Source organism: Nematolebias whitei, chromosome 10, assembly GCF_014905685.2.
Source record: "Nematolebias whitei isolate Nwh7 chromosome 10, NemWhi1, whole genome shotgun sequence".
In the NCBI taxonomy this organism is placed as follows: domain Eukaryota; kingdom Metazoa; phylum Chordata; class Actinopteri; order Cyprinodontiformes; family Rivulidae; genus Nematolebias; species Nematolebias whitei.
Genome location: NC_056507.1, coordinates 14157876 through 14171442, shown reverse-complemented (window position 1 = coordinate 14171442; position 13567 = coordinate 14157876). Strand labels below are relative to the sequence as shown.

Below are 13567 nucleotides of genomic sequence, written 5' to 3'. Positions count from 1 at the left end.
TTTAATAAATACAAAATAAAACTGAAGAAATTGCGTTTTCTGCTAAATGAAGTGAGCCCTGAGCGTTGTATGATCTGGCTGAAATAAGCTGAAGAAGCTGAATCTGGATTCTTAAAAGCTAAAAACCCAGAATGCTAGCTAAAAGCTAAAAGAAGCAAAAGGTTAGCTGAAAGCAAAAAGAACTAAACGTAGCAAAACGCTAACTAAAAGCTTAATGTAACAAAAGTCTGGCTAAAAGCTTAAACAGGAAAAAGTTGTTTTAAAGTTTCAAGAAGCAAATTGCTAAAAATTAAAGTATGCAAAAATAGTTACATTGTAAATAAATTAAATTGAATAAAACAGGAAAATAGCATAAATGTCAAATCTTAAACACCACTGTGCTGATTTATAAACTCTTGTGTTTTTTATTTACCTGTTGATCGTAAAGAAGAAATCGTTGAAAATCATGCAGCAGAACAGCTGAGGCGTCTAATTTATCCGTGTTTCTGTAGGAAGAACACCATTATCAATCTGCATTTATGTGACGCTCATGCATTAAATAATGAGAAAACACGGCCTCACCCCAGAATAAAAGAACAGGATTCCTTCTTGAATTCATCAAGGATCTGAATTTTAAAAACAATAACAATATTAAGGAAAATGCTGCACGAGCACGATAAAATGTTTACACGTGCATAAACGAACATTCGGACTGACCTCGTTCTGTTCGAACATGATCATGTTGTAAAACTTATGAAACTGTGCAAAATCCAGCCAGTCCTTCTTTACTCCAACTTCCTGTAAAAGCAGAACAGAAAAAAAATCATGGAATAAATGTAGAAAATTCAATGTTGACAGCGTTAATGCAGTTTGCAAGTGATCGTCGTGCACAGCTGAGCAGGTTTAACCACAGAGTCTGTTTCTAAAACTGTCTTCAGGACAGGAAATGTAAAAAATAAAATAAAATCACCTGTAGTTTGTCTTTGAGCACCCGAGAGTTGGGGGATTTATAGTTAATCGTAGGAAGCAGAGACTTCAGCTCCTTCACAGAGAGGCTGTGGAGGACAAAAGAGACACCGATATATCTACATTATTTTACACGTGTATTATAAATACTAATAAGTAATAATAATATACATTAATATACACTATTTAGTACCAGATTACTTTTTTCATTTAAAAAAAGCAGCACCCTGTAAATAAATTAGTGTAAACTAAATAAATCAGCAAATTTTTATTCTTTAATTTGCTGCAAACAAAATGTTAAAAATGAGACAATAGATCAATATTTAATATTTTGTTTCCAGGTAAATACATGCATCTGTACTGGACTCAAAGTAAAGTTTAGGAATATTAAAACTTAAAATAAAAAGGAATAAAGTCTGAAAACTTGACATTTACAGTAGTTGCAAAACTTTAAACAGAAACCATAAAAGTAGTATTTTCAAATAACGAATTGATTTAGTTTTGTGTATTCTGGGATTTATTCTTAGAAAAACAAACACCATGCGTGCAGAAATGAATTTCAGTCTAACATTTATTATTTTCTGATGAACTTTTCATTTTTTCCAGGAATCTATAGACAAGCAACCAAATATATAGATCAGAGTCAGAGTCAGAGTCAGAGTCAGAGTTTCTTTATTGTCATTCGCACCTCATGTGGTACATGTGGTGGAGCGAAATTATGTACACGGGGTCCCAGTTACATCCAACAATAAAATGTCTAAGAAAAACAGTAATAACATCTAAGATATGAACTAAGAAAAACATCAACTAAATATACACTAAGCACTCATAACATAAAACATTGAACATCAGCACAAACATGAACATGAGTCATATAGATGTAAAAACCTAACATTTTTTAATTTAGCCTTACAGTTGTCGTTTCTTTCTCTCTCTTTTTTTTTTTTTTGGTCAAACCCAATTTTTTTTGTACAGCAGCAACAACAAAAAAATGATTTACTGTTCTATGTATTTTGGAGGGGACTGTAAAAATAATTTAAAGAAAAAAGGTGTTTTTTTTCTATAGTACTAATGTTTGATTAGTTAAGAAAAGGGATTTATAACCCATGTGTAAACAACTGAAACTTGTAAAGCAAGAAATAATTTGATTGTAAGAAATAAAATTGTACTTTAAGACAGTTCTTGAGTAAATGTACTTGCGTACATTACATATATTGTATGTATGTCTAAGTAAACTTTTTTTAATCAAAAACAACTTTGCTTAAACAACCAGTTTAAATGAACACGTCTGAATGTGACCGGTGATGCAAAAAGTACAATAAATAAAGGTTAAGGAAGTAAACAGAAAGTATTTAGGTGTACTTACGTGTTTTTCTTGGTCTGATTGACAGAATACATCTGCTTCCTCAGCCAGCTGCAGAAACGGCACGCAGACAACAGATATTGGATCAATTTGGAAATAAATTTATGAATATATGTGTGTGTGAGTGTGTTTGAGGAATGAGTTGAGGTCAACTAACATCTTTGAAAGAAAGCTCCCACAAAAAAACAACAACTTGTTTTTAAGCTACTTTACTAAGAATTAAAGTTATATTTGTGCTATATGAGCATTAAATCTTCACACTGTAACAGATGAGATTTCTTAACCAACAAGAATACCATCAGTGGTACAAATACACCCACCGGTGAGCACTGAGTATGAATTTCCTCACAGAACAATCCTGAATATATGAGTCTGTTAAGTTCATACATGACTGTGATGGGGTGAAGGGTCAAAGTCACTGATGACATCATCCGGGGTGTGAAGACAGACAGTTCAATTAAAGGACATCTAAGAACTATCAGATGTGAAGAACTTACCTATTGATATCAACCATAATCCTTCCCGTTTTCGGACGGGCGTGTAAAAATGTTACGCTTTAGACCAAAGTTGAGATTTAAAGGAGCAAACCTTTCAATAAGAACTGGAGTTGGAGCTGCCAAAGTTTCTGTCCACAGCAGGTCGAGTCCTGTCAACCATTTCTGCGCCTCCTCAACAGAATCAGCTGGAAAGTTTACAAAAACAGGCATTTTTATTTTCAGGGAAGGATGTGCATATTTCAGCAAGACAATGTTAAATTGTAACCATTAACAGCACAGCTTCACAGTGGAAGAGTATTCTGGTTTTATTTGGATTTTACAGAACGTCCATCATTTGTGGATCTGCCTTTGTACTCAAATGGAAATTAATGAAAGCTAAATTATTTCGTTCTGTTTCAAACATGCGTCTCTAAATATCAGTAAATAAGCTCTTCACCTCCGAGACTCAGGGTGTTCAGGACGAACTGGGAGCCGTAGAAAATGGTGAAGCAGGTGTTCTCATCGTGCCTGTCCTTCCCGTCTTTAAAGCGCTCAAAGTCCTTGGAGTTTCGGCCCGGACGGATTTCCCTGATCTCGAACAGGTCCACTGAAACACAAACGCACATCGAAAATAAATAAAGCAGATATGACTCTTTTTCAGGTTTTCAGCACTCACCCAGACACAGTTTAAAAAACAGAATCAAACTTTTAAAGTATGCTTTTTGATCCCTAATGTGAGTCTTTTTATGTTGTTCAGCAGATGCCATTCACACAAGACTTCTAAACTTAGCACCTGTGACTAATAAAGTCTTTCACCAACACCCTGCAAGTTGTGTGTTTTTTTAAAGAAGCAGCCGCAAAAAAATAATCTTAAACAGAATTTCCTCTGAATTTACATAATCTCTTTCACCTACGAACGGACGACAGTTTACTGTGACAAACTGTCATCTGTTAGCCCAGCTAACATGAAACAAGTCATTCTGAAGAAACAGCGGGAAAGAAAAAAACAAAGCAACAACAACAAAAATGTGACACTGGGCAGACTGGGCGGCTCAGTACGTCGGAGCTTTAGGGCCACGCTAAAAAAATTAATAAAAAATTACATTGCCACACTAAGAAAAAAAATAAAAGCCATAAATTTATGAGGATAAAGTCGTATGAGATTTTCTTTTTTTTTTACAGCTCTCGTTTATTGATTTTTTTTCACGAGTCGGATCCGCAACGCGACCTGTCAATCAATCCAGTAGGCGTGTTAGCAAATGACCAATTCGAAGCCGAGTCGTAATATTATCCAAACTCCGACATGAAAAAGTAGGGTTTACCACATTTTAACTGTGGTAAAATGAAGAATGTTGAGCATCTTGTTAAATTATACTTTGGCATTGGTTTTACAAATAAGAAGACAGAGTCAGAGAGTCAGAGATACTTTATTGTCATTCGCACCACGTGGAAATTGCGGTGGAGCGAAATTATGTACAAAGGGTCCCAGTTACTTCCAACAATAAAATGTAAAAGAAAAACAATAACATCTAAGATGTGAACTAAGAAAAACATCAACTAAAAATACACTAAACACTAATAGCATAAAAAACATTACGTCGAACAGCAGCACGAACATGAGCATGAGTCTGTGTGAGCAGATGAGCACGCATGAACACATCAACATAGAAACAGATCAGCAGCAACATGAAACAGATCAGCAGCAACATGATGTGATTTTTTTTTCTTCCACAGTGATTATTCTGGTTATAGATTCATGAGTCTAACAGCCTCAGGGTAGAAGCTGTTCCTCAGTCTAGTGGTTCTACACTTAATGCTCCATAACCTCCTTCCTGAGGGGAGCGGGACAAAAAGTGTGTGTGCTGGGTGAGTGGGGTCCTTCATGATGCAGGTGGCTCTCTTCCTGCATCTAGAGGTCTAGATGTCTGTAATGGTGGGGAGACTGACTCCGATAGACTTCTGTGTAGCCTTCACCACTCTCTGCAAAGCTTTTCTTTCTGCAGCTGTGCAGCCTCCATGCTTCGGATTGGTCAATTGCTGACACGTCTACTGGATTGATTGACAGGCCGCATCATGGAGCTGACTCATGGAAAAAATAAATAAACGAGAGCTGTTAAAAAAAAGGCTTGCACGACTTTATTCTCGTAATATTAAGACTTTATTCAACTTTATTCTCGTAATTTTATGGCTTTTTTTTTTCTTAGCATGGCAATGTTTTTTGGGTTTTTTAGCGTCGCTCTAAAAAGCTCCGTCGTAGCTCAGAAACTTAAATAAGTTGTATATATAAAATCTCTGATAAAGTCAACTCCAAAATATGCCCACGTGGCACTACAGTTGCCTCGAACGCTGTACTCAATCTTGCGGCTCTGACTGCAGCAAACTAGAAATTTGTTTGTAAATTTCTGTTTTATTCCCAGTTTCCCAGAATTTGTCAGTGAAGACTTCACACTATTTTTGACACATCTGTCAAAACAGGTAAATCTTTACAAAATCTTTGAGGACTAACTACCAAGAAGTTAAGTTTTTCACTAGAAGTTATCTGAGCGTCAGTATACTCACAGGCACCGTCAGTTTTGTCTGCGGTGCGACTCCACGCCACCTGCCGGGTCTCCATGATGACCTGCACCGTGAGTCGCTCCACCTTCTGCCTGAACACCGTCATGACCACGCCCATCTCCAAGTCACGTTTGATCAGGATCTTCTTGTACTCGGTCATCTCGCCCGGCTGCCCGAAAGAAGCCATACCTGCAGCTGAGGCAGACAACAAAACACAAAGGTTCAGGTGATGAAGAGGTGTTTCTTTCGGTGCGTAGTTTCACCCTCCTACGCTTCAAAATGGCTGCCAACTACAAGGTGTGGTTGTTTATCTAACGGAAGAGCCGTTTGGGATGGAGAAGTCTGACCATGTTGATATATTGGTGCGTTTTTACGCTCAGATTTGTTGAATAAAGTATGCAGTTAAATGTGCTTTGTTTACATTGAGTGCGTACCCATATTTCAGTATTATATATTAATATATCTGGAAAACTGCTGGAGTATAAACTCCTTTGAACTGCGCCCTTTGATAATGTTCAGGATAACCTTTTTATGTTGGATTTTATAGTTTGCAGTGAGTGACTTTAAGATTTAGATACACCGTTCTTTTTAATAACAATGACTTGTTAAACATCAAAACAAAATAAATAATTCACAACCAAAAAAAATAAAAATACCGTCTTTCAAATGCATTTTTGTTGTTGTTTTTGGATATTTGGGATTTTTAAAAGAGGCAAAATAAAATGTCTTAACTGTCATTTCAAGAGGTGGACTGATGATTCAGTCAACGGATTTTAATCTGCTGATATACTTTTTAAAAATGTGCCATGCCTGGACTGACTGCCAAGTAGGAAGAAGCTGCTGCTAAAACCAGCGGACTGAAGCCCAAAGTTTAGTTTTTAGACACTTTTTTTTTAAATCTTTTATACTTTTACAACATTTAAATGTATTAACAAATATTTCCTTTAGAAATACATTGACCTCATCAGTTCCCAAAACCATTATTTTATTTAAAATGCTTTAGTTTTTAGCTAACCCTTTGCAACTTTGAGCCTCTTTCCAGCTTTTTGCTTCTTTTATTTAACCTTTGGTTTCTTTAAGCTTCTAACATTTTATCTATTTTTAGTTTCTAGTCAACCTTTTGCTCTTTTAGTTTTAAGCAAGTCTAAAAGCTTGATACTTGTAGCTTGTCTTTTGCTGCTTTTAACAATTGCTATTTTAGCTACCATTTGGTATCTTTTAGCTTCTAATTATCATTTTCCTTCTTTAAGCTTTTAGCCGAACCAGTGCTGTTTTTACATAGAATTTAGCATCTGTAAGCTTAGCTAGCCTTTTGCTATTTAATCTTATAGCTATCACTTTCCTAGTTGAGACATTTATTTATTTATTTATTTTTGTGCTTTTGGCTAGTCTTTAGTTATATTTGGCTTCTATCCAGCCTCGTGAGCCTCTTCCTGGTTCTTTTTGATTTAAGCCACCCTTTTCCTGCTTTTTATCTATAATTTAGCTACTTTTAACATTTAGGTAGCATTTTGCTACTTTTAGCTTACCTTTGTTGCTTCTTGCCTCTAGCTATCACTTTGCCACTTTTAGATTTTATCTGATCATTTGTTACTTTTAGCTTATAGCCAACACTTTGCTGCTAACACCTAGCATTTTGCTATTTTTAGCTTCTAGCTATCAATTAACAACTTTTTGCATTTAGCTAGCCTTTTTCAGTTTCTGCTTTGAGTCAGAGTTTTGCTACTTTAATCTTCTAGCTGGCCTTTCGTTCCTTTTACATTTTGGCTAGCATTTTGTTACTTTACCTTTCAGCTAATATTCTGCTTCTTATAGTTTAAACAACTGGGTTCCAGCTTATTGGGCAAATTTCAACAAAGCCTTTCATCATTTAGTGCTCACTCTGCATTTTTGCAAATTATGCCGTTTTTCCAGTTAAAGATCACGTTTCTACAAATCTATTGTCTGAATGTTACACAACTTGTTGAAGTTTTAATAAAAATGCTGAAATGTGAACAAAGGAACCGCCTGTTTCCTTACATCATCTGCAGTTTGTTGAATTCAAACTACAGCTTCAGGTCAAACCTGGTAAACCAGAAGAGCTACTTTAAAACCCCAAACACACATTCAGACAGAGTAAAATAAATTTCCTGTTTTCTACAAACCAGCTGTAAGTTTCCTTCTGCAGCACTCTCAGCAAAACCTCTGAACTTAAACATTTCTTAATTAAAGCACCACTTCAATTTGTTCTGAACTCCCCGTTTTGTTTTTAATTATGAGAAATTAAATTCCAGCTCAGTAACCTGCGATAACCAACCTGCAGAAATATTAAACGGGGTCAGACATTCAGTTCCCTCCAGCGTCCTCTGAGACGTTTGCATAATTTGAGGAAGGACAGAGCGAGCACACAGAGCCGTGTAAATGTTTGACAGCACGGCTTTCCTTCTTCTCCCAACAATAACTGAGCGTCTGAAACACGGTGACACATTTTTACTGAGGTGTCATGAGGACAACATTCACACAAGAATTCAGCTCATCATTCCAATCCTTGCTCCTGTCAATCAAGGTGACCAAACAACAGAGAGCTGAGAGAAAACTGATCCTGAAATGTGTGGGCCTGACATGAACTTTAATTAACTATTGGTGTGTGATTAAATTTTTGTTTTAATTATTATAATATTATTAACAACAACCAGTCATGAATGTTATTCTATTTAAAATCTGCTCCAGCATTTTTGTACCACTTTTACCAATCTTCTACTTTTAACATTTGGCTATGCTTTTGATACTTTTGGATGTTTTTTTTTTCTATTTTGAGCTTATCTTTTGTTGTTTTATCAAGCCTTTTTACTGCTTTTAGCTACGTTTTTGTTGCATTAGCTGGATTATTTTTACTTTTATCTTCTTGCTAGCCTTTTGCTACTTTTAACTTTTATTTAGCCTTTAGACATTTTTTGCCTGTAGTTAGCTTTTTTGAATGTTTTACCTAGCATTTTACAGTTTTTACTTACCCCTTTGCTGCTATAGTAAAGCTTTAGCTTAATTTTTCTACTTTTAGCTTCCAACAAGCATTTTGCTACTTTTAACCAGGCCTTTTGCTATTGTAGCTTTTCGCTAGCTTTTTATATTTAAGCTATTTTTATGTTACTTTTAGACACATTTTGCTACTCTATTTTTTAACTAGACTTTTGCTACTTTAACAAAGCCTTTGCTGCATTTAGCAAGATTTGACAACTTTTAAGTTTTAGCTAGCTTTAAGCGACTTTTGGCTTCTTGCTAGCATTCTGCTACTTCTAATATTTAGCCAGACTTATTTACTTCTAGCTTTTGGCTAACCTTTTTCCAATTCGAGTAACATTTTGTTGCATTTAGCTTTTTGCTACTTTTAATTAATATTTTTTTCCTTTACTTTGTTTTCTCTTTTTACTATAACAGCTCAATTTGAGCTTTTTCAGTAGAATTTAGTGCTCAGCATTCAAACTGCCTTTTCTCAGAGACTTTGTGTTAGGAGTGATTATTTTGCCCTTCTAGCTAAAAAAGATCCTGCTGTCTGATCAGAAGCCAACCTAATCTCACACTGTAAAGAAGATGTCTTCTAGTTTTCACGCTGAAGCTCCTGCAGATGTTTCAAAACGAAGCAACATTGGTCACGTTTAATAAGTCACAGGCAGCAACAAACCACTTTATTGCTCTATGAAACATGCTGGATAATCATTAACTCATTGATTAATCAGTGATTTGAAAGATTTCAGTCTAAGTTTGAGCTCCCTCGGTTCCTCTCAGTAACGTTGTCAGATCCTGTGCAATGTGCACTTTCAAGTCCAAACTGTTGTCATTTTTGGTTTAGAAATATGAGCTCAGACATTTTATTAGGAGCCTCATGTCTTCCCACACCCTAAACCATATAAATAGACCTTTTCCACTTAATCTTTTTGTACTCTGCCCTTCTGATAGATAAGAGCAATCCTGAAACTTTTTTATATTTACTGCACTAATGTGAAAAGTTGTTTCTCATTTTTAAGTAATAAACTTGATTAAAAGTGTCTGCTAAGTACCAGAAACTATAAAACAGATCTAAATTCACTGCAGACTAAAACATCTGTTATTATATAAAACGTACACGGGCAGTTTAATAAATTCCTGAATTTAAATGAATGTCACAGCAGTACCTGTTTGAGGTTCCAGTTTCAAAATAATGTAGAGATTTTTGAATTTCTGGAAAAGAAAACCAACTGAATTTCCAACCAAATGTGAAAAACAAAATATTTTTGAGTTTCCCTAACAGGACTGCAAAATTTTGGCTGAGGAAAGGAGCTTTGCTTTACCTCTTTGCTGACAACGTGGTTATTTTTCGTGTCATCTGATCGTTTTCTTGCAACCTGCAGATTGCTTCACCAAAGTGCTCAGAATCACAACCCATAAATTCAAGGCCAGAGTTCTCCTATGGAGGCTGTGGAATAATCTGTCAAAGTGAGGAATGAGTTGCAGCTTCAAGATTTGGGGTGAAGGAAATTTCTGGGAGTAAAACAGAGCATGAGCAGGGGTGCCACCAAGGGAGGGCCAAGGGGGCAATCGTCACTCCCCAAAAAACCTGGTAGCTCCCTCACATGGTCCTCCCTGGCTAGACAGTTTCATGCTTTTGAATCCCAAGCTCTTACTTGGTGTGCATTTTTTTTAACTTTCCCTATATACATATATATATTAATATATATATACAAAGTATATATACAGTATAAATATACAGGTCCTTCTCAAAAAATTAGCATATTGTGATAAAGGTCATTATTTTCCATAATGTAATGATAAAAAGGAAATTTTCATACATTTCAGATTCATTGCACACCAACTGAAATATTTCAGGTCTTTAATTGTTTTAATACTGATGATTATGGCATACAGCTCATGAAAACCCAAAATGCCTGTCCCAAAAAATTAGCATATTTCATCCCACCAATGAAAGACAAGTGTTTTTAATACAAAAAACTCCAACCTTCAAATAATCATGTTCAGTTATGCACTCAATACTTGATCGGGAATCCTTTTGCATGAATGACTGCTTCAATGCGGCGTGGCATGGAAGCAATCAGCCTGTGGCACTGCTGAGGTGTTATGGAGGCCCAGGATGCTTCGATAGCGGCCTTAAGCTCATCCAGAGTGTTGGGTCTTGCGTCTCTCAACTTTCTCTTCACAATATCCCACAGGTTCTCTATGGGGTTCAGGTCAGGAGAGTTGACAAGCCAATTGAGCACAGTAATACCATGGTCAGTAAACCATTTACCAGTGGTTTTGGCACTGTGAGCAGGTGCCAGGTCGTGCTGAAAAATGAAATCTTCATCTCCATAAAGCTTTTCAGCAGATGGAAGCATGAAGTGCTTCAAAATCTCCTGACAGCTAGCTGCATTGACCCTGCCCTTGATAAAACACAGTGGACCAACACCAGCAGCTGACATGACACCCCAGTGACTGTGGAAACTTGACACTGGACCTCAAGCAATGTGAATTCTGTGTCTCCTCTCTTCCTCCAGACTCTGGGACCTTGATTTCCAAAGGAAATGCAAAATTTACTGTAATCAGAGAACATAACTTTGGACCACTCAGCAGCAGTCCTAGGTGAGATGCTTCTGACGCAGTCTCTTGTTCAAAAGTGGCTTGACCTGGGGAATGCAGCACCTGTAGCCCATTTCCTGCACACGCCTGTGCACGGTGGCTCTGGATGTTTCTACTCCAGACTCAGTCCACTGCTTCTGCAGGTCCCCCAAGGTCTGGAATAGGCCCTTCTCCACAATCCTCCTCAGGGTCCGGTCACCTCTTCTCGTTGTGCAGTGTTTTCTGCCACACTTTTCCCTTCCCACAGACTTCCCACTGAGGTGCCTTGATACAGCACTCTGGGAACAGCCTATTCGTTCAGCAATTTCTTTCTGTGTCTTACCCTCTTGCTTGAGGGTGTCAATGATGGCCTTCTGGACAGCAGTCAGGTCGGCAGTCTTACCCATGATTGCGGTTTTGAGTAATGAACAAGGCTGGGAGTTTTTAAAAGCCTCAGGAATCTTTTGCAGGTGTTTAGAGTTACGTCGTTGATTCAGATGGTTAGGTTAATAGCTTGTTTAGAGAACCTTTTCATGATATGCTAATTTTTTGGGACAGGCATTTTGGGTTTTCATGAGCTGTATGCCATAATCATCAGTATTAAAACAATTAAAGACCTGAAATATTTCAGTTGGTGTGCAATGAATCTGAAATATATGAAAGTTTCATTTTTATCATTACATTATGGAAAATAATGACCTTTATCACAATATGCTAATTTTTTGAGAAGGACCTGTATATAAAAGTCCAGGAGATGACAAGCTTAAGTAAGTTTAGGAACGACAGTGCTTTTCTGAAACTAACATGGTCTGAAACAGCTAATAAATGAATAATTTAAAATAATATTATAGTAAATGTACATGCAGTTCTTTGTGCTTTTATTCCCAGTTTGGGACATTTACAACATAGTTGCAGACCAATTAATTAATTTTTTAATAGAAGAATTTGTGGCTTTAAACTTGAAAAAGCTTGTGTCTTGTATGTTTTGCTCGATGTATCTATTTAAGTTAAACGTTTGACTTTTTAAGGGAAAAGAACAAAAAAAAAAACCTCCTGACCACTTATGGCATTTCCTGTGTACGTAAAGATACAGAACACATAAAAACTGGACTTTTGTGGAACTCCAAATGTCTGCTTCTGAACACATTAACAGTAATATTTCCTGTAAAATAAGAAACTAAAGTATAACATACATTTGTTAACTCTCATAATGTCAAAGTGTTCAAATTGCTGTTTTACAACAACCGCATAGTAGAATTTCTGCCATTGTTTTATAGCTTTTAGTTTTGGTGTGCCACCCCAGGATTTTCAGTGGACCCCACATGGCCACCCCATAAAAAAAACAAAAAACGTATACATACTTGTTTGGATAAGTGGGCGGGGCTCTAAGTGTAAAATTAGTGAAGTTTCTCTTTTGAAAATACAAATGTGAGGTTTCTTCTTTTTATAAACAAATCTGTATTGAAATCACATTCAAATACAATGATACAGATCTTTTTGTGACTGTTCTAGATTTATGTCTTGGTCTATTTGATTACTTATCAGGCTCCTGGCTCTTATTCTCTCTATAATTAGGCTCATTTAACACCTTCAGTTCTTACTGTACTGTTTAATTCTTGGTTTTATTTAATTGATGTTTCTGTGCCTTTACACTACTGCTAGATGAATAAGAAACAAGTATGGCAGATCAGAGGTACAGTATGTCATTACATGCAGGCAATGTTGCAAAGCAATACTCAATATTTAACTTGCAAATAATCAAAAAAGTAATCAAAACAAAATAGTTGTAGATGAAAACTCTTCTAGAGTCAACTAAGAATTAAAAAGATATTCATTACTGTAAATGAAAAAAGTAAAATGTACACAACAAAAAGAAATAATGTGCACAAATGGTGAAGAAGTGATTAGAACTGTTGCCTCTCAGTGAGAAGGTCACAAGTTTGACTCCAGACCTTTCTGTGTGGAGATTACATGTTCTCCCTGAGCACACAGGGGTTTTCTCCAGGTACTCTGGTTTGTTCCAACAGACCAAAAACATGCATGTTTAATTGAATTGATAACTCTAAACTATTCCTTTATGTGAGTCAGAGAGTGAATGGCTGTTTGTCTCTTGCAGGGTTGCCAGATAGAAAATGATTAAATATTGTAATAGCGTTGCTTTAAAATAATTGTAACCCAAACTAGAGTATAATTATTATATATCTGGCAACACTGTCCAGGGTGTACCTTGTCTCTTGCATAGTGACTGCTCCTGTAAATACAAACTCCCTGCGACTCGGAAAGGGGAAAAAAAGAACATGGATGGATGGATGTGCAGAAGCAAAAACAACAAGGCCATATATCAGGTCGATAATAAAAATGATTAACATTGACAAATTTACATGAACTATGTGCTTATTATGTAAAAAGTTGCTCTTTGCTGGAGTGTTTATTAAAAAGTTAAAACGTTAAGCTCAACCTCATCCTGTAAAGTTAATAATTAGCAAACATTACACAAATATTCCACTGTTTTTTCTGCTGAAACATGTACTCCACTCCCCTTGTTCCCAGCGAAGGAACGGTCCCTGCGAAGCATCTCTGAGGGCTTATTTAGACTAGCAAATATCCTCATCCTGATGGAGCAGCATTAAACGCTACAAAATGACTCTTTCTTTATTAATAG

General features: G+C 36.3%; 1 protein-coding gene across 1 annotated transcript in view; it reads right to left on the bottom strand.

The window, feature by feature from the left end:
- plcg2 (phospholipase C, gamma 2) overlaps positions 1–13567 on the bottom strand; it is a 37539-nt gene that overhangs the window by 19882 nt on the left and 4090 nt on the right. Inside the window, exons 2-9 of the mRNA XM_037682686.1 lie at positions 5344–5535; positions 3242–3391; positions 2897–2990; positions 2312–2359; positions 950–1034; positions 697–777; positions 562–605; positions 413–485 (exon numbers count right to left, since the gene is read on the bottom strand). Coding sequence (XP_037538614.1) covers positions 413–485; positions 562–605; positions 697–777; positions 950–1034; positions 2312–2359; positions 2897–2990; positions 3242–3391; positions 5344–5527 — 759 coding nt within the window. The 5' untranslated portion in view covers positions 5528–5535. The remainder of the gene's footprint in view (positions 1–412; positions 486–561; positions 606–696; positions 778–949; positions 1035–2311; positions 2360–2896; positions 2991–3241; positions 3392–5343; positions 5536–13567) is intronic.